This window comes from Argentina anserina, chromosome 2 (assembly GCF_933775445.1).
Source record: "Argentina anserina chromosome 2, drPotAnse1.1, whole genome shotgun sequence".
Classification (NCBI taxonomy): Eukaryota; Viridiplantae; Streptophyta; class Magnoliopsida; order Rosales; family Rosaceae; genus Argentina; species Argentina anserina.
This window is the reverse complement of record NC_065873.1, coordinates 22,218,830-22,237,381: the sequence shown is the minus strand read 5'-3', so window position 1 is coordinate 22,237,381 and position 18,552 is coordinate 22,218,830. Positions and strand designations below refer to the sequence as shown.

General features: G+C 38.0%; 2 protein-coding genes across 2 annotated transcripts; both read left to right on the top strand.

Moving 5' to 3' along the window:
* The first annotated feature begins 13,528 nt into the window (after window positions 1–13,528).
* LOC126784182 (protein terminal ear1 homolog) lies at window positions 13,529–14,632 on the top strand. The gene is made up of 4 exons (XM_050509666.1): window positions 13,529–13,581; window positions 13,958–14,080; window positions 14,181–14,340; window positions 14,459–14,632. The coding sequence occupies exons 1-4, from the start codon at window positions 13,529–13,531 to the stop codon at window positions 14,630–14,632; spliced, it is 510 nt and encodes a 169-aa protein (XP_050365623.1).
* Window positions 14,633–16,991: 2,359 nt separating this feature from the next.
* On the top strand, window positions 16,992–18,176 carry LOC126784181 (protein MEI2-like 6). Its single transcript, XM_050509665.1, has 4 exons — window positions 16,992–17,419; window positions 17,540–17,650; window positions 17,760–17,922; window positions 18,039–18,176. Exons 1-4 carry the CDS (start codon window positions 16,992–16,994, stop codon window positions 18,174–18,176), a joined length of 840 nt encoding a protein of 279 aa, XP_050365622.1.
* The last annotated feature ends 376 nt before the right edge of the window (window positions 18,177–18,552 follow it).

Genomic DNA, 18,552 nt, shown 5'->3' with positions numbered 1-18,552 from the left:
AAGCTGGAGGTCGTGCGGTGCCTTTGGGCTAGGCGGTGAGGGCCACGGAGGCCGGTGTTGCTCGATCGCCGGAGGCAAGTTAGAGCGAGAGAGAGAGTCGGGGAGGGAGAGAGAGGGAGCAACTGCGGGGGAGGAGAGAGAGAGAGAAAAGAGAGGGTTTCCGAAATTCAAAACCCTAATCCCAAATTATTCTATTTTATACCATTTTCCAAAATCAGAAACTAACTTCCGTCGTTAATACCTTTCACGCACGACGTCCGATTTGAACACGTGACGTGTCCACGAGATCGTATCGACGAGCTCTACAACTTTCATGAAGGAAGTTTTCAGAAACGAGTAGCGGAATAAAAGTCGACTCCCGCGTTGCGGAAACGTAATGTTTTTCCAATTTGGATTTCCAACGACGGTTTCGTTTTCGATTTGACGGCGGCACGAAGCGAAACAAATGTGGTTTTTTAATTTTACAAACTTTATTAATTTCTAAGAATTCAAATAATTTGATTTCCGAAAAATCGGGTCATTACAAGTGCACTGCACAAGAGGCCACATTAGTCCAAAGCGCATTGCACAAGACCACGTAGCCTAAGCACACTGCACAAAATGCCACTTATGCCACATAACCCAAGCGCACTGCACAAGAGATCACTGACTCCAAGCACATCCCGCGCAAGAGACCAAAGTATTAGTTCAGCGTATCGCCTACAATGAGCGCTGCGACTTTCCTCACATAGAACGATAGTTCATTCTTATGCATCAACTACGACGAGCGCTGGGACTTTCCTCGCATAAGCATGAGAGTTCATTCTAGCGCATCACCTAGGACGAGGCTGAGACTTTCCTCGCAAAGCGTGAGTGATCATTTTAGTGCATCGCCAAGTCAAGCGCTAAGACCTCACAAGTGTGAGAGAAAGTTCTAGCATTGAAATGCTCAGAATATATTATGAGCTGCCAGGTCAACAATCCTTCACTGACTAGGGGTTCCAAGGACTCATATGCACATGCATACCTGACATGTTAAACTAATTGAGTGTGGATATGTTCCACCAATTGTCAAAGTTCGACAATTACAAGCTCAACGCTCACGCCCAAGAGGCAACAATAAACTTAAACTCATGCGACGAAAAGAGCACACGCTAACTTGAAGTCCTTGATAGTTAGACCTCATTAGAGTCATACATAAGCGAGAGTCTTGGGTCACCCAACTTAAGACATTGACCTCACTCATATTTCTAGCGCATAGCCGCACATTTACGCATCATGCGCATTTCATATGCTTATCATACTATGCTCACATAAACATGCAGTCTTGAGCTCATATTCCCTGTTTATATTCGGGACCAAACATATATAGGCGCATCATCATGTGTCAAACACACATAGTGCACATACATGCTGAAAGCATATTGTAACTATACATACTTATGTTACCCAAGACAACGAACATACTTCGTGCATATATGCTTATATCTTTGTTTTGCAGGCTCGAGTCCCTTCTTGCTTAAGGAGTTTAGGGACTGGTAGGGGTATGCCAAGCAAAAAGTGCATCTTACTTAGGGACTATGAGGGAACATGTTGGCACCTCTAGTAGCATAGAGCTAGTATACCATGACACCAAGCATAAGTATTACTCTCTAAGCAGATTTATAAGTCACTACAAGGCTCAACCGTGATATCCATAGCATACCCCGTCGTACAAGTTTTCCTATGATAGTCGGAAGTTGCCAAGACACTATAGGGAAGTCACCTTTTCGGCCTCACCAAGATGGTTTCATAACAAGCCTAGAAGACATTTGTCCCACATTGAAGAAGATGTAAAAGAGAGAGGTTCCCTTACCTATAAAAGGGATCCCTCATCCTACTTAGAAAAGACTCCAACCATTCTACTTGTATAAGATAAGACTATTTTCCTATACATAGTGGATTCAAGTGAATGTAATCTACCCCAAGAGGTGGAGGTGAACCACTATATTTTGTGTGTGTTTAAACTAATACTAATATCACCTCAAATATTCACAAATAGCTAACTAAGTGGGCAATTCTATCACGACCCCAAAATTTCGAGCATGAAACTCAAATTTCGAAATCATGAAAAACACCAAAACAATCTCAATGAATCGAAATCATTTTAAATGCCATAGCGGATCATCTCTGAGTTTAAAATACAACTCAGTCAAACCGATTATTACAAATCAAATTATAATTTGACATTATAACAAATGGAAATGTATAATTCTCACAAAACCCTCACAAGAAAGTCACACAAAATCCTCACACAAGCTGGAACTAAATATCTTCAAGTCCTCTGAGCGGTCCGTCAATTCCCGCTAATCCACACCTGCGGAGTTATCCACTACACCATCGAATTGGTGCACCGGGATTGTAAACACAAACCCGGTAAGTTTTACAGCTCGTATGAGTAAAAACAACAATAAAACTCGCATATCAATATATACGGAAATCCACAAAAACATCAAATATAAATACACTCATGAGTCAATGAACGGCCCATCTGGTTGTCCAAAATATGAAAATGAAAGTGCTCATGAGAAATTGGGCAACCCCTCTGTTTACCCAAATGCATTTATAATATGGGTACTAATGAACGCTGGTACACCTCTGTTACCCCTCACGTAGTACACCGCCGACATTGGGCAACCTCATGCTACCCAACGTCTAAAAATATGAGTACTCATGAGCCGATAACCCATCTGTTACCTCACATGCAGTACTCCGGCAGACAGACTAGAGCTCTAACTGTATCGTAACTTTCGCCCGGCCAAAGGCTAGGTTCCGACATGCCAAACACGTCCGAAGACTGGTCCGAAGACATAAACACGTCCGAAGACAAAACACGTCCGAAGACAAATCACGTCCGAAGACAAAACACATCCGAAGGCAGCTCAATCACGTCCGAAGACAAAAACGTTTTAACAATTCTCAATGTTAAAACTACGTACAATATTCATCTCATTATATTGTACAATTCAAATCACATGCTCGATATATAAATCTCGTCATCAAAATGACATATTCACAATGAAATCATAACAATATATAATATAGCAAACTATATATATGTACTTATTTACCATTTATACAAATATATATATATTCCACTGTATCATATACGTGTCATATTTTATTCTTTAAAATTTTGCATAATCTTGAATCTCCGCGAGGGTAGATTCGTAAATAAGTGAGATTTTACTCACCTTCTTTCCTGCGTGCAACTTCCACGACACTTAAAGTAATTTCCTCACTCGTTTCGTCAGTCACCTAATAACATGATAAATGCTTAGAAAATGATACTTAAAATATCAGGTGACAATTTCAGTACAGCTAAATGTTGTTCATAAAACATTGTTCACAGAACACTGTTCATGTTTACTAATCACTGTTTTTACTAAAGCACTGTTCACATGTACTGCTTTTATCAAACACTGTTCACAGTACTGTTTGACATGACACTGTTCACATTATTGTTTTTACAGAAACACTGTTTACTAACAATGTTCACATTTACTGTTACAGAACACTATTCATAGTACTATTCATGTGGCGTCACTGTTCACCGACCGCCGCCAATGATCACCAAATTTCACCACCACAATATAAATGACATTCCTAACAACTTTCTAGTTCACCATAAAGTCCAATTCTGAGCCTAAACACTTTAATTTAACAAGAACCGAAAAGCCCAAATTTAAAAACCTAGAATTTCTTTTCTTCGATTCTCCTATCACACAACGATTGGAGTTAAATATTTTGGAGGGTTTGTAGTATGGAAGGAGACCTTCAAAATGAAACAAAAATCGTACTGATTGGTTGCCGGAGGAGGGAGATCCGACGAGTTGAAATTCAGTGAAATATGCTTTTTCGGGAGAACTTCCGGGCTTCACCGCTCCTAAACGGCGGCGAGATGGCGGGTGACGCTACCACCAATCGACAGGGGATGCAGCAGCCTTTCAAACGTGACCGGTGCGCCGCTCAATGGTGGCCGGACGGCGGAGATCCGGGGTTCAAAGTCGGCTGCTCGGGAGAGAATTTTTCGGATTTTTTTTTGGGTGAACAGTACCCGCAAACAGTACCGATCCGAATTTCTGATTTTCTCCCATTTTTCTCTTTAATTCCCCTTTATACTATTTTCCAAAATTGCCCAAATATCTTTTGATTCGTAACTTCTTCATACGAACTCCGATTTAGGCGTGTCACGTGTCCACTAATTCGTATCGACGAGCTCTACGACTTTCATGTAAGAAGTTTCCTAAGAATCCCAATGACTAAAAAGTCAACTCTTAGACTCGTCAAATTGAAAGTTTCCGAACAATTAATATTTCAAACCCTTTCGTTTTCATTCTCGGCTAATAAAATTGGACAATGACCAACTTAATAATATCCGTGAACTCATTAGAAATTAGATATGAATTTTTCGGGTTATTACAAATTCACTACGTTAACATCACCTACATCACTTTTGGAGATCTTGCAAGAAGTTTCGATGTGAATACTATGCAAGAATCCCTAACACCAATAGGTTTAAGTTAGTCCCGCTCTCCCGATCATCCAGTCAATTCATCATCAACTACCCAGAAATTAAGCAATAACAAACCTATAATAAAAACCCAATTACACATAGCAAAATGAAAAAAAAAATTAAAAATCAAAAGCTTAGCAGAAGATTACATACCCGCACAAACACCACTTCTTCTCTTGCCCTACGACCTCCATAAAGCGTTGAAGAGCGAAAAGAGGAAACAATTATGACACTTGTTGATGACCATTGAGGTTTATACAAAGGTGAATGGCAGGACCGCAACGAAGGGCAAAACTGTAATTTCACGTGGGCTTAGCTACATTGCTCCGATCTAACTCAAAAATTGTATATAGTTAAATTAGGCATTATAAAAACAAAAACACATCTTTTAAATTTTCTTAGTTTCAATAGTATTATGTGTTTTTGCTCCGTTTGAGAACGATTATAAGATCTATATAAACACTTCTGATCTAGTAATTAGTAACTACAAATAGATGTATTTCTTTTTGTTACGAAAGCATTTCAATACGTACGTGATGAACTTTATTTTGGAAGCATTCAATATCACTTATCCAAATTAAGTTCAAGTGTTCATATATTTACTTATAATAAAACTTCCAACTAAAAAATAACTTATAATAAAACTGATTTCACGTACTAAAGCTCTACTTCACAAACACACTGCTAACAAGTTGCAAAGCAATCAAAAACAAAGTCAAACCAAACTTCTAATTTACTATCTCTTATTTGGTGAGTGTGGGGAGTCGTGCATTACTGTTCACAAATGACAGTGAACGGACGATTTTGCCCTCAGTGAAGAAATCGAAGGCTGATTGAGGGAGCAAAAAAGAAGAGATTTCCTTATCGTAGGTTCAGCCTTTTTAAGAAAAAAATTGTGGTTTCAATTTGTTTTTGTCAGTCGGTATGCATTTAATACAAATTTATTTGTGTTACACTGCAAATTTCATTTTCTTATAATTCATCTTGCATATTAGTAGAGTTAGATAAGGACAAAATGTTCTGAATTCTGTCAGCGTAAAGCAATGAGGATTTGGTCTATTGTTTTTGGTGTATAATTTTTTTTATTGTTTCTATTGTGTCTTCTACTACAACTTTGATTTTGTCTTAATGTGTGTCTGCATTCTAATGGCTGCGACCATTTGAAGTAATGGGAATGGTAGATGGGAATCGCTGGGAATTGTAGTTTTCTAATGTGTGTTGGGTTTGTGGATGTCCGATCTCAATTGTGATGTTAGTATCTGTTTTTAAAAATTGAGGAGAATTGAGCTATAGCTAGCATGTTCTGATTGTATATGTTCATGATAGAGTAGCTTTTGTTTGCGTTAAAGATTAGAGAATGAGCTTTACTTATTGTTTGATCATCATTAGCTTCATTTATTCTGATTGATTCTCAAATTGATGTGTTTCAATTCTCTACTTCTCTTCTTAATAATCATTGATATCAAGTTCGGCAATTTTACAGGTATCTAAAATTTCACTCCTTTTCGTAGTTACACAACGTAGTTGGATCTTTTGCGGCTGAGTTTCTTGGTTAAAATACTTTTGCAGTCAATTTCGTGTTGGTCAATAGAAGAGTTAGATGTGTGGTAATGGAATAGTTGCATATTTTACAAATGTAAATTTGTTTAAGCATTATTGTCATTCGATATTGATTGTGCGTATATGGAGATTTATAGTGCTGAAACTCTTTTGCTATTTATAATTGTTACTATAAGACTGTATGGTAGATTGACAAATAAGAGGGACAAAGTGGAGATTAGAGATAACACTAGCATATATTGCAGTACTTCTGCCTATTGGAGATTTGTTAAATGTGTATGCCTGATTTGCTAATTATAACTTGCTCTATTTCTTCAATCACATTGGTTTGCTGTGATTGGCTTTGATAAATACTTGACCTCAACTACTATGCATTGTAATAGGGTTGATACAGCTATCTTTCTAACATTTACATAAACGATCTCTTCTCAATATTGATGTTCTTTTAGTCTTCTTTGGGTGTACGTGTGAGGAACTATTGAATATAATGCCCCGTGAAGCACATAAAAATCTACCCAAAGAAATTAAGGATACCATCGGTCAGAGCTATACATTTCGGCTGAAAATCAACAAATATGGTGAGTTGATAGTGAAACACATCCTCCCAGATCAACTGTAATAACCCTAATTTTTTTTCAAACAATATTTGAGTGTGTTTTGAATTCTATAAAATTGTGAAATTTAATTAGAATAAATGTGATTGTTTGCGACGTTACGAAACTAAAACGTAAACGTTCTCGGAACGTTTAATCCTAAAAACGTGACGTTACCGCAACCTATTTATCGACTTTTATTCCGTTGCTCGGTTGTGAAAACTTTCTTCACGAAAGTTGTAGAACTCATCGATACGAGTTCGTGGATATGTGACGCGTTCGAATCGGACGTCGGAGGTGAAAGTTATTAACGTCGGAAGTTAGTTTCCGATTTTGAAAACGAGTATAAAAGGGGTATTTTTGTGATTAGGGTTTCCATTTCAGGAAACCCATCTCTCTCTCTTCTCTCCGCCTCCCTTTCTTCTTTCTCTCTTCTCTCTCTTCCACCCCGAAACTCTCTCCCTCTTCCTCTTGGCCTCACCACCAATCTCCCTTCACAAGGGGACGTGGCCCTCACCGCCGGCCTAGGAGGCGTTGCACCATCCCCCACAGGCGACCCCGAGGTCGACTCGCCCTCTCACGCCACGCCGGAGCTCCACCAACGACGTCAACCTCTGCGTTTTCTGCTCCGCCGTAACCGAGCCATCTCCGGCGGTTTTCAAGCTCGATTGAGGTGATGATTAGCTTAATTAGGTTGTTGTGATGCTTGGTTGTGATTTTTGTGGTTGTTTGATTCGTGTTGGAGGAGATCGGAGGAGGAGGGTTTGGGGGGGGGGATGCCGCTGCCTTAGGCGGCGCGTGTGGACTTGTGGGGGTGGCATGGCACGGCGTGAGGCCGTCGGAAGGAAGAGGGAAGGAAAACGGAGGTTTTGGGGACGGCGGCATGCACAGTGATTCCGAGAAGGGTAATTTTGTAATTTATTTTTACGTACGGTAAATATAAATGTAAATTTTATTTACGTACGGTAAATGTAAATTTTATTTACGAACGGTAATTGTAAATTTAAATTACTTTTACTAAAGGTAAAAAGTAATTTTAGAAGGGTAATACGGTAATTATTATTTAATGAGACAATACGTACATCTGAATAGTATTTATACGTACAGAAATACGTAAACAGTATGTACTCGTACAACGATACGTATTGGATATGTATTTGGACAGTAACACGTGAATAGTAACTGTGAACAGTACAGTGAACAGTAACAATGAATAGTAACACTGAATAGTAACGGTGAACAGTAAATTCGTAAAACCAAAAATTGCTGAACAGTAACCGATTATTACTGTTTCGGCATTTAAAGGTTTACGAAACGCTTCTAAATTCTTTTCTTATCTTTTCAATATGATCGATAAAGCAAGGAAATGAATTATCTTCGGAAATTGTGGAATTACGCTCGAGTCGATAAGGTGAGTAAAATGTCACTTATTTACGAATCTACCCTTGCGGTGATTCAAGATTTTGCAAGAGTTTTTAATATTGAATTACAACATGTATACAATATAGTGGATTACATATATATTGTATAAATGTTAATAAGTACTATATATATATATAGTTTGCTATATTATATACTGTTATGAATTCATTGGAATTTGTCATTTTGAATGACGAGAATTAAATATTGAGCATGTGATTTTACTTGTACAATAATGAGTAGATTATTGTACGTGATTTTAACGTTGTGATTTGTTAAATCGTTTTGTCTTCGGGCGTGTTAAAGAAATATGACATGTATATAATAAAGTGGATTGTATATATATGGTATAAATGGTAAATAGGTACATATATATATAGTTTGCTATATTATATACTGTTAGGATTTCGTTTGTGAATTATGATCAAAGTGGTGATGAGATTTATATATTGAGTACGTGATGAAATTTGTACAATAATAAGTAGATTATTGTACGTGTTTATGTCTTCGGACCAGTCTTCGGACGTGTGTGGCATGTCGGAACCTAGCCTTTGGCCGGGCGAAAGTTACGATACAGTTAGAGCTCTAGTCTGTCTGCCGGACATCGGGTAGCGAGGAGGTTGCCCGATGTTGGACATAGGGTAGCTAGGAGGTTGCCCTATGTTGGGTGTATGGTAGCGAGGAGGTTGCCCTATGCCGGGCGTTGGGTAGCGAGGAGGTTACCCAACGTCGGCGGTGTACTATATGAGGGGTAACAGAGGCGTACGAACGCTCATTAGTACTCGTATTATAAATGCATTTGGGCAAACAGAGGGGTTGCCCAACTTCTCATGAGTATTTTCATTTTTATATTTTCGGGACAACCAGATGGGCCGTCCATTGACTCATGAGTGCATTTATATTTGTTAATTGTGGATTGACATATATATTGTTATGCGAGTTATATTTGTTTTATTTTACTCATACGAGCTGTAAAGCTTACTGGGTTTGTGTTGACAATCCCGGTGCACCAATTCGATGGTGTAGGGGATACTACTGCAGGTGTCGATTAGTGGGAATCGAAGGACATCTCTGGGGACTTGAAGTCGTTCATTATTGTAATAACCCTAAATTTCAATACATTATTTGAATTAATTTGAGTTCTATAAAGACATGAATTTCAGTTTAAATGAATTTGATTTGTTGCAAACGTTACGAAACGGAAACGGAAACGTTCCGAGAACGTTTAATAAGAAAAGGTTACGTTTCCGAACGAATTTATCGACTTTTATTTCGTTGCTCGGTTGCTAAAACTTTCTTCACGAAAGTTGTAGAGCTCGTCGATACGAGTTCGGGGATATGTGACGCGTTCTAATCGGACGACGTACGTAAAAGTTATTAACGACGGAAGTTAGTTTCCGATTTTGGGAGGGGGTATAAAAAGGAAGTTTTTCAGCTAGGGTTCCCATAATTGGAAACCCTTTCGTTTCTCTCTCACCCCGCCTCCCTCTTTCTCTCTCTCTCTCTCTCTCTCTCTCTCTCTCTCTCTCTCTCTCTCTCTCTCTCTCTCTCTCTCTCTCTCTCTCTCTCTCTCTCTCTCTCTCTCGGTTCCCTCTTCCCTCAGAGTCTCTCTCCCTTCTCCTCCGAGCGTCGTTCCTCACCGCCGGCAGCTGCGACCTCACCACCACGACGCGACCTCCCCACGAGCAAGGCGCGGTCACCAGCGACGCTGTGAGGCTCGGCGTGACTCTCGGATGCAAACGCAGGCGGTCCGAACCAACCAAGGAACTTCAACGACTTCAAATCGTGTTTTAGGTAAGGGTTTGGTTAGTTCGATTGTTGGATTGCTTGTTGATGTATTTGTGAATGTTTTGGGGAAGTTTTGAAGTAGATCGGAGGAGGGGGAGCGGAGGAGAAAAAGGAGGAGATACTGCCGCCTAGAGGCGGCGCGTGAGGAGGCTAGGGATAGCCTAGGGGTAGTCGGAGGCCGTAGAAAGGTAGAGGAGGAGGAGGGGGAGCGTTTGGGCACGGCGGTGGCGTCGGCGAGTGATCCCCACGCGCCGCCTGCCGGCGGGTGGCGCGTGTGCCCCACGCGCCGCCACGTGCGGCGGTGTGTATAGTTTTGACAAAAGGGTATTTTGGTAATTTACTGTGTAACGGTAAATGTAAATGTAAATTTTATTTACGTACGGTAAATGTAATTAAATTTTACGTACGGTAAATGTAATTAAATTTTACCTACGGTAAATGTAAATATAAATTACTTTCAGTAAATGTAAAAAGTAATTTGTAAAAGGGTAATTTAGTAAATTTTATTTACTGAGATTGTATTTACATTAAACAGTACGTATACGTACAGAAATACGTATATAATATTTATATGTACAGAAATAGGTATATAATATTTATACGTACAGAAATACGTATATAATATTTATACATACAGACATATGTATATAATATTTATACGTACAGAAATACGTATATAATATTTATACATACAGAAATACGTATATAATATTTATACATACAGAAATACGTATATAATATTTATACGTACAGAAATACGTATATAATATTTATTCGTACATAAATACGTATTAATGGTATATTTGTACAGTAACCGTGAATAGTAACAGTGAACAGTAACCCTGAACAGTAACTTCGTAAAACCGAAAATTGCTGAACAGTATCCGATTATTACTGTTTCGGCATTTAAAGGTTTACGAAACGATTCTAAATTCTTTTCTTATCTTTTCTTATCGAGGAAAGGAATTATCATCGGGAATTGTGGAATTACGCTCGAGTCGATAAGGTGAGTAAAATCTCACATATTTACGAATATACCCTCGCGGTGATTCAAGATTTTGCAAAAGTATTTAATAATGAATTACAACATGTATACAATTTAGTGGATTATATATATATACTGTATAATGGTAATAATTGCATATATATATATAGTTCATTATATTATATACTGTTATTAATTCATTAGAAATGATCATTTTGATGGCGGAAGATTGTGTATTGAGCATGTGTTGTGAAATATGACATGTATAAGATATATTGGACTATATATATATTGTATAATGGTAAATGAGTACGAATATATATAGTTTGCTATATAATATACTGTTATTATTTTATTGTGAATGTATTGAGCATGTGATTTGAATTGTACAATATGATGTGAGATTATTGTACATGATTTTAACATTGAGATTGTTAAAATATTGATTTGTCTTTGGACGTGATTTGGTACAATATGATGTGAGATTATTGTACGTGATTTTAACATTGAGATTGTTAAAATATTGATTTGTCTTCGGATGTGATTTGGTATAATATGATGTGAGCTTATTGTACGTGTTTGGCAAGTCGGAACCTAGCCTTTGGCCGGGCGAAAGTTACGATACAGTTAGAGCTCTAGTATGTCTGCCTTAGTACTGCATGTGAGGTAACGGGTGGTTATCTGCTCATGGGTACTCAGTTTATTTTGGATGTTGGGTAGCGGGTGGCTATTCAATATCAGCGGTGTATTACGAGAGGGGTAACAGATGTGTACCAGCGTTCTTGGTACCCGTATTATAAATGCATTGGGTAACCAGAAGGGTTACTTAATTTTCTCATGAGCGTTTCATTTCATTTTCTTTGGGACAACCAGATGGGCTGTCCATTGACTCATGAGGGCATTTATATTTGTGTTTTGTGATCTTTCGTATATTTTGATATGCGAATTATATTTTGATTTTTACTCATACGAGCTATAAGCTTACCGGGTTTGTGTTTACAATCCCGGTGCACCAATTCGATGGTGTAGGGGATAATTCCGCAGGTGCTGGTTAGTGGAGGTTGAGTGACGACTCAGAGGCTCGACGTCGTCATATCCTACTTGTGGTGAGGTTTCAGCGTGGATTTGTGTGTGAGAATTTGTGAAATTTTATTTGTGAGATTTGTGAGTGATTTGCGAGGATTATTACATTTCCATTTTATGTATGGATTATAAATTTGGGTTGTAATAATTTGGTTGTCTGAGTTGTATTGAGAACTCAGAATTGATCCGCTGTTACACTTTAATGATTTCGATTTATTTGAGATTGTTTTGTGTTTAACGACTTTAGAATTTTGAGCTTTTAAGCTCGAAATTTTGGGGTCGTTACAATTATCTTGCTTGTGGTGAGATTTCTAGAGTGGATTTGTGAGTGAGAATTTTGTGAGCATTTATTTCGTGAGTTTTGTGAGAGATTGTGAGGATTATTACATTTCCATTTTATGTATGGATTATAAATTTGGTTTGTAATAATTGGTTTGTCTGAGTTGTATTGAGAACTCAGTAATGATCCGCTGTGACATTTTAAATGATTTCGATTTCACTGAGATTGTTTTGGTGTTTAGCGACTTTAAAATTTTGAGTTTTTAAGCTTGAAATTTTGGGGTCGTTACATCAACAGACTTTAGGATCAGTAACATAACAACATCCAATCATAGAAAGAAAAAGAGGATGGATGCAGCTGCAAAAGCACTATACTATCTGCCTTAGAATCGAAGAAGAAGTTGGAAACGTAAAACTAATTACTTTACATGTATCCGCAGACTACTTAACTACGTAAAATTTAACATGTTATCTTCTCATAACTAAGAGTTGTATTTCATTTGATTCAACATGAATAGGAACTGAGTGGAGCAACATCATCAGCAGAATTTTGTATGATCAACTAGGAATGACTTCGTTTTAATGTAATATATGTGTTTATTGTAACTTAATATAATTTACTCCCTCCATTGATCTCGCATATGTTTGGGCGTCTAATGTAGTATCCTAAACAAACCTTGATAATTTGGTCTATAACAACATGTTGGTCAATTTTCCCTCTGCAAAAATACTGATAGAGACGAGAAATGTACCTAAGGCTATCACGATCACTATCGTTTGTTAACATAGCCTCTGTTTGGTTTTCAAAACATGAAAAGATAGTGGCTTTTTGTTTGTTTTGTAATGGCAGGGAGCAGTAAATGAAGGGTTATATATCATCATTGCATATATTTTGGTATCCTCAACACTACTCCATCTGCAAGAAGCAACTTCTCCTCACCTCACTATCACCTCTGTCTCTCTCAAAACCCTCACACATAGTCTCACCCATTTTTTTTATCTCCTCTCTGCAAAAAAACCTGAGACAAAGACACACCATGTTTCTTCAACCTCCAAGAAGACCATACCTAATCCCCCACCCATTCTTTTCCGGACATTTTCCTTATCAAAGCCATGGCCAAGTTCAGTCCTATTCATACTATTACTATGTCTTCCCAAATCAACAACTTTCAACATATTATTTTCAGCTGCGGCCGAACCCACCACTAAACCCTAGTAGAGTGCTTCCTCGAACTCGAAGAAACACTAGCATCAAACCAGAGAGGAACATGGAAGCTACTAGTTTTGATGGAGTATGGAAATGGGTACCGAAAAGGAAACATGAGCAAGGCTCTACCTCTGTTAGGACCAAAAGTGTTCGAGAGGGTTCTTCTATAATTTCATTTCCAACCCATCCTCATCGGCAATTAACTACAACAACTCTGATGATCAAGAACATCCCAAATCATTTTAAGTACTCAGCTTCTTCCTCTTTATATGATTTAGTAGTTTTACTAGTTTAGTACCATTGTGTTGGTTCTTTCTTTTTAGTATTTGCCGGCAGTACAATATGCTCAGTTCTTGTCTGGTTCATTTCTCAAAGTTCCGGCTCACTACTTTTGTTTCTGCAACCATTGACTTCTGATCCATAATGTTTGTATAAAACTATAAACTTTGCCCCCTTTTTTGGTCTTTGATTTTGATTACTTAAAAACCTTGAATAAATTTACTTTGCAGGAGGAGTCATCTAGTGGAAATACTGAAAGATCACTGCTTGAACGTGAACTTGAACTCTGTGATACGATTGGAACCCAGTAAAAAGTCTGAGTTTGATTTCCTCTACTTGCCTATGGATTTCAAGTGAGTGATTTGGTTAATTTTTTATGCCTTATCTTCTGTGTTTGATGTGATGAAGATTTCGTTATGTTATTTATATGTACGTTTGTTAATTTTCACTTAGGGAGTTCTGGAAAAACAAGAGGATCTCTAACCTGGGATATGCTTTCGTGAATTTCACCTCCTCTGATGCTGCACTCAAATTCTATGAGCAGTTCCACAAGTTTGAGTGGCCGGTGCCGGAAAACAGAAAGATATGTGTGATTACTTGCGCCAAAACCCAGGTCAGTTAACCAGAGTTAATTAGTAAAACTCTTTATCTTTCTCCCTCTTTTAGAAAACGTTTATTACGGTTCTGGATTTTCAGAAGTTGAGTGGTGTTTTAATTTTGTGGCATTGTAGGGCAAGGAAGCTCTAACCAAGAGATTCAAGAGAAAGATCTTTTGGTGTCACAGCAATGATTATCTACCAGTTATTTTAGCACCTCCTTGTGATGGTGTTAAAGTTTCCAGTTTGGTGACGGTTGGAAAACTCGCCGGCCGGCCAAAGATTCAGTGGAAGAAGAGATCGGGCTAGCTCAGGAGTTAGTTTATTAACAAGAACACTTTTTATCTTCTTCTTTGTTTATGCCAAAGAACACCTTTTATCTGTCTTGAACTATTTGTGTATATAATTAAGGTGATTAGTAGCATCAAGTTTTCACGATCATTTTAAGTTTATATATTCCAATCTGAATACTTAAAAGGGGTATTCTAGAAATTCCACTTTGAGTAATGGATGTGGATCGGATATGACTCATATGACCACCCCAAATATGCACATTTGTTAGTGATGAATATTGTTAATTGCACTTAGTTGTAGAACTCTTAATTTAATTTGTTATGGTTGTAATTAGCCAGACTAGTGATTCTAAGTTATTGTGAATTTGTGATGGGATATGTACTACTAGCATTAATGAAAATTATACTTGATAATTTTAATCATTTGGAAATTGTAAGTTAAAAATTGATAATCTAAAAGCTAATGGCTCTAACCTCTACACTAAACTCTAATTGTTCATAAAAAAAAACACAGATGTCTAATTTAATTTTCTGGTTGTACAAAACATGAACTACATAAGTGGACCTAGCAAATTTTCCATATTAGGTACCGTAGCCTTGCACTATTAGTGTAGATCTTGCCAGAATTGGACTCTTAGACAGACTTTTGATTAGCTTGTAACCTGAGCACACACAACTACCTACTCCTATGGTTTGCAGCCTGCACCACTGGGCAACTTAGCCAGAGGAATACGTATATATATCCTATTATAGCTAGCTGGGTATCCATAATTAGCTCTACAATATCAGAAAATATTTACATCCATGATGCGTCTGCAGATTCTATACTAATGCAAGCAACTTTGTTGATCTCTTCAATTTCATTTCTCATGGTGAGGTAACAAAATGGCAAGTGAAAGAAAATAGGAGCTCTCTGAGGAAAGATCAAGAGTAATAAAGAGGTGTAGCTGGCCCTAATATGGGCAATTACAGAAATATTGGAACTATGAACTTTGGTGCCTCTCATAATTACCATTGGTGACAGAAATTACTCAAACCATGCAACATCGATCTTTAGATTAGAATTTTTTCCAATACGATGTGATAGATGACAGACAGCCATGGTTGCGTTTGGGGAGCTTTTGAGCCCCAGTGATTATAAGCGAAGCTTTTTTTTGTGTTTGGCACACACTTTGCCAAGCCGCTTCTCAAAGAAGCCCTGACTTTTCGAAGGCAAAAGCAGAAGCAGGGGTACTAGTTACGATTTATAGATGACAATTAGTACTTCCGATATCTACTAATTATGTCTAGGAAAAAACTTGCGTACAAACTAGTATGTACGCGTGCGTCCAAACTCTCGTTTATTTGCACACTTTGCGAATATAAATACATGATTTTAACCGTTCAAAGGTTTAGTTTATTACTAAAGATCATTTCTGTAAAAGATCAACATAAACAAAAATCGTCTTCATAGTCGATTGCATCAAACAAATGAACGGTTATGGTGAAAGTTAGTAGTCTCATGATCAACCGTCAATTTGTTTGATGCAATCGACTATGAAGACGATTTTTGTTTATGTTGATCTTTTACATAAATGATCTTTAGTAATAAACTAAACTTTTGAACGGTTAAAATCATGTATTTATATTCGCAAAGTGTGCAAATAAACGAGAGTTTGGACGCACGCGTACATACTTGTTTGTACGTAAGTTTTTCCCTTATGTCTATATCGGAGGTACTTTTTTTTTTGTTTAACATATATATCGGAGGTACTAATTATCTCTACACATTCATAAGAAATTGAGAAAATGGTATTTCACAATTTGTAATATTTACAATATTAAAAAAAAAAGACTGTGAACTAATTATCTGTTCATCAGGCAATAACCATGGGAAACCCTACTAGTCTCTGTTGCAGACATGCAGCAGATTGTGGCAGACGACTTTCAAACCGCAATTCCATATTTATATCATATTCTCTAACAAAAATACGCATCATACGAATTTGTTTTTCTTTTATTGTCTGAAATTCTCTGCAGCTATGCCGTCGATGTAGGAATTGTGTTTGTCTTCTTATGTGCAGTGAACGAAGTTATTCATCATTACAAAAGGATACCATATCTCTTATGAGTCTTATCTGAGAAAGCTCCAACTCAATCCTCATTATCTCACCGTCTCCCTCAGCTAATAATTTTGTAAGGGTCCTTAAAACCCAAAACCCTCCTTCAATGTTTGGTAACCATTTTCCATCAATCAAATCACTATGTCTCTCAGGCCTCTTAACCCGTATGCCCAACCCTACTTTTCTCACCATTTTCATCCCCATCACAGCTTTCTCTGTGAAGTCTCATCATGTATGCAAAATCCAATTATGAATCAAGACCACTACTCAAACATGGAAGCTGCTGCCATGGATCAAAACCCTAGAGTTGTTGTTCCAAGGAGAAAGACAAAGAACTTCCGGCGAGGGAGGAATGTGGGTCCTAGGTTGAGGTCATCACGAACAAGCTTAGCTGGGAATTTGGCGGAGGGTAGCAGAACTGCTACTCGTGTGTGGGAGCCAGAAAGTGAAGCTTCGAACTTTGGATCAACTGGCAACTGGGGTGGTACTGTAGCTCCATCTTCTTCAAGGTCTGGCGGGAAAAACAGTATGGGTAGAAGGAAGGTGGGTCTGAGGCTCAGTCCTGGCCCAAGTCATGGTATTCAAGCTCCTAGCTTTCCCAACGGGAAGGGTTCTTTGATTCCTTTACCTCAAAGTCCTGACGAGCAAAATGGGTCTGAGGTTACAACTCTCATGATTAAGAACATCCCTTGGAACCTTAGGTGATGAACCCTCTTTCTTTCCCTATACGTTAAAGTGTTTTACAATTTGGGTCATGCACTAATTTCGTTTTTATGTATAGTACTGAAGCTTATGTATTTACTTGCTGTTCAATCACGCAGAAGGGGCGATTTGCTGCTCATATTGAAAGAGCATTGCCAAGAAGAGAACAAAAAGGCTGGTTCTTTGCTTAAATCGGAGTTCAATTTCTTCTATTTACCACTGGATTTCGAGTGAGTACTTACGTATCCAACTAGAGTTCTAGGTTATGTTTATTTGCTGTGTGCCATATTGGTGGGTATATATGTGGTACGTAATTTATACATGTTCGAATTCCTGCAGAAAATTTTGGAAGAGGAAAAGGATTTCAAATCTTGGGTATGCGTTTGTGAATTTCACCACTGCTGTTGGAGCACAAAGGTTCTATGAGAAGTACCACATGTTTATGTGGAAGGAGATCATTCAGAGCACCAAAGTCTGTGAGATATCATGCGCCAAGATCCAGGTGAATAAATTTCGAATTCTCTCTATCTAGCTAGGTTGTGATTCCCAAGTAACATTTTTCATTTCACCCATTACTAAATTCGACGTTGATGTTTGATTTTGGGTTTGGACGTGTAGGGTTTCAAGGCATTGGAGAAATGGTTTAGAGGTAAACTGTACCGTGGTCTCAGAAACGATTTCTTGCCTGTGATCTTGGCTCCTGCTTGTGATGGAGTGAGGGAGTCCAACCACATACCTGTGGGACATCTTCTGTGATCGAGCACCAGAGGTTGCACGAAATCTGAATATTTGTGTCCTGTGGTTCTGGGTACTGTAGCCATATAAGATATGTTATATGTACATGTAGTCGGGTTTATTATTGATCGATACTACCCCAAACTATTAACTGGATACAGGTCAAAATTAAATGGCCATCAGGAAAGCTTATGTTTAATGTTGGTTTTGATTTTTGAAGTGCTGATCTCAATCTCTGATAGAGTACGTATTCCATGCTTGATATCTACATCTACTATAAATGTTTTGGTTTTATTTAAGCTTTAGGGTATGTAATGTCATATATGGGTACGACTGGTAAAAAAGGATTATCCATGGTTGCCATACTTGGTAATTGAGAAAGCCAGAAGAGAGAGGT

Excerpts from the sequence above, each read along its gene's own strand:
- LOC126784181 (XM_050509665.1), top strand. The coding sequence starts at position 16,992 with ATGGAAGCTGCTGCCATGGATCAAAACCCTAGAGTTGTTGTTCCAAGG. Across the intron at positions 17,651-17,759 it reads TATTTACCACTGGATTTCGA|AAAATTTTGGAAGAGGAAAA; the intron begins GTGAGTACTTAC and ends GAATTCCTGCAG. Across the intron at positions 17,923-18,038 it reads TATCATGCGCCAAGATCCAG|GGTTTCAAGGCATTGGAGAA; the intron begins GTGAATAAATTT and ends TTGGACGTGTAG.
- LOC126784182 (XM_050509666.1), top strand. The coding sequence starts at position 13,529 with ATGGAGTATGGAAATGGGTACCGAAAAGGAAACATGAGCAAGGCTCTA. Across the intron at positions 14,081-14,180 it reads TACTTGCCTATGGATTTCAA|GGAGTTCTGGAAAAACAAGA; the intron begins GTGAGTGATTTG and ends ATTTTCACTTAG. Across the intron at positions 14,341-14,458 it reads TTACTTGCGCCAAAACCCAG|GGCAAGGAAGCTCTAACCAA; the intron begins GTCAGTTAACCA and ends GTGGCATTGTAG.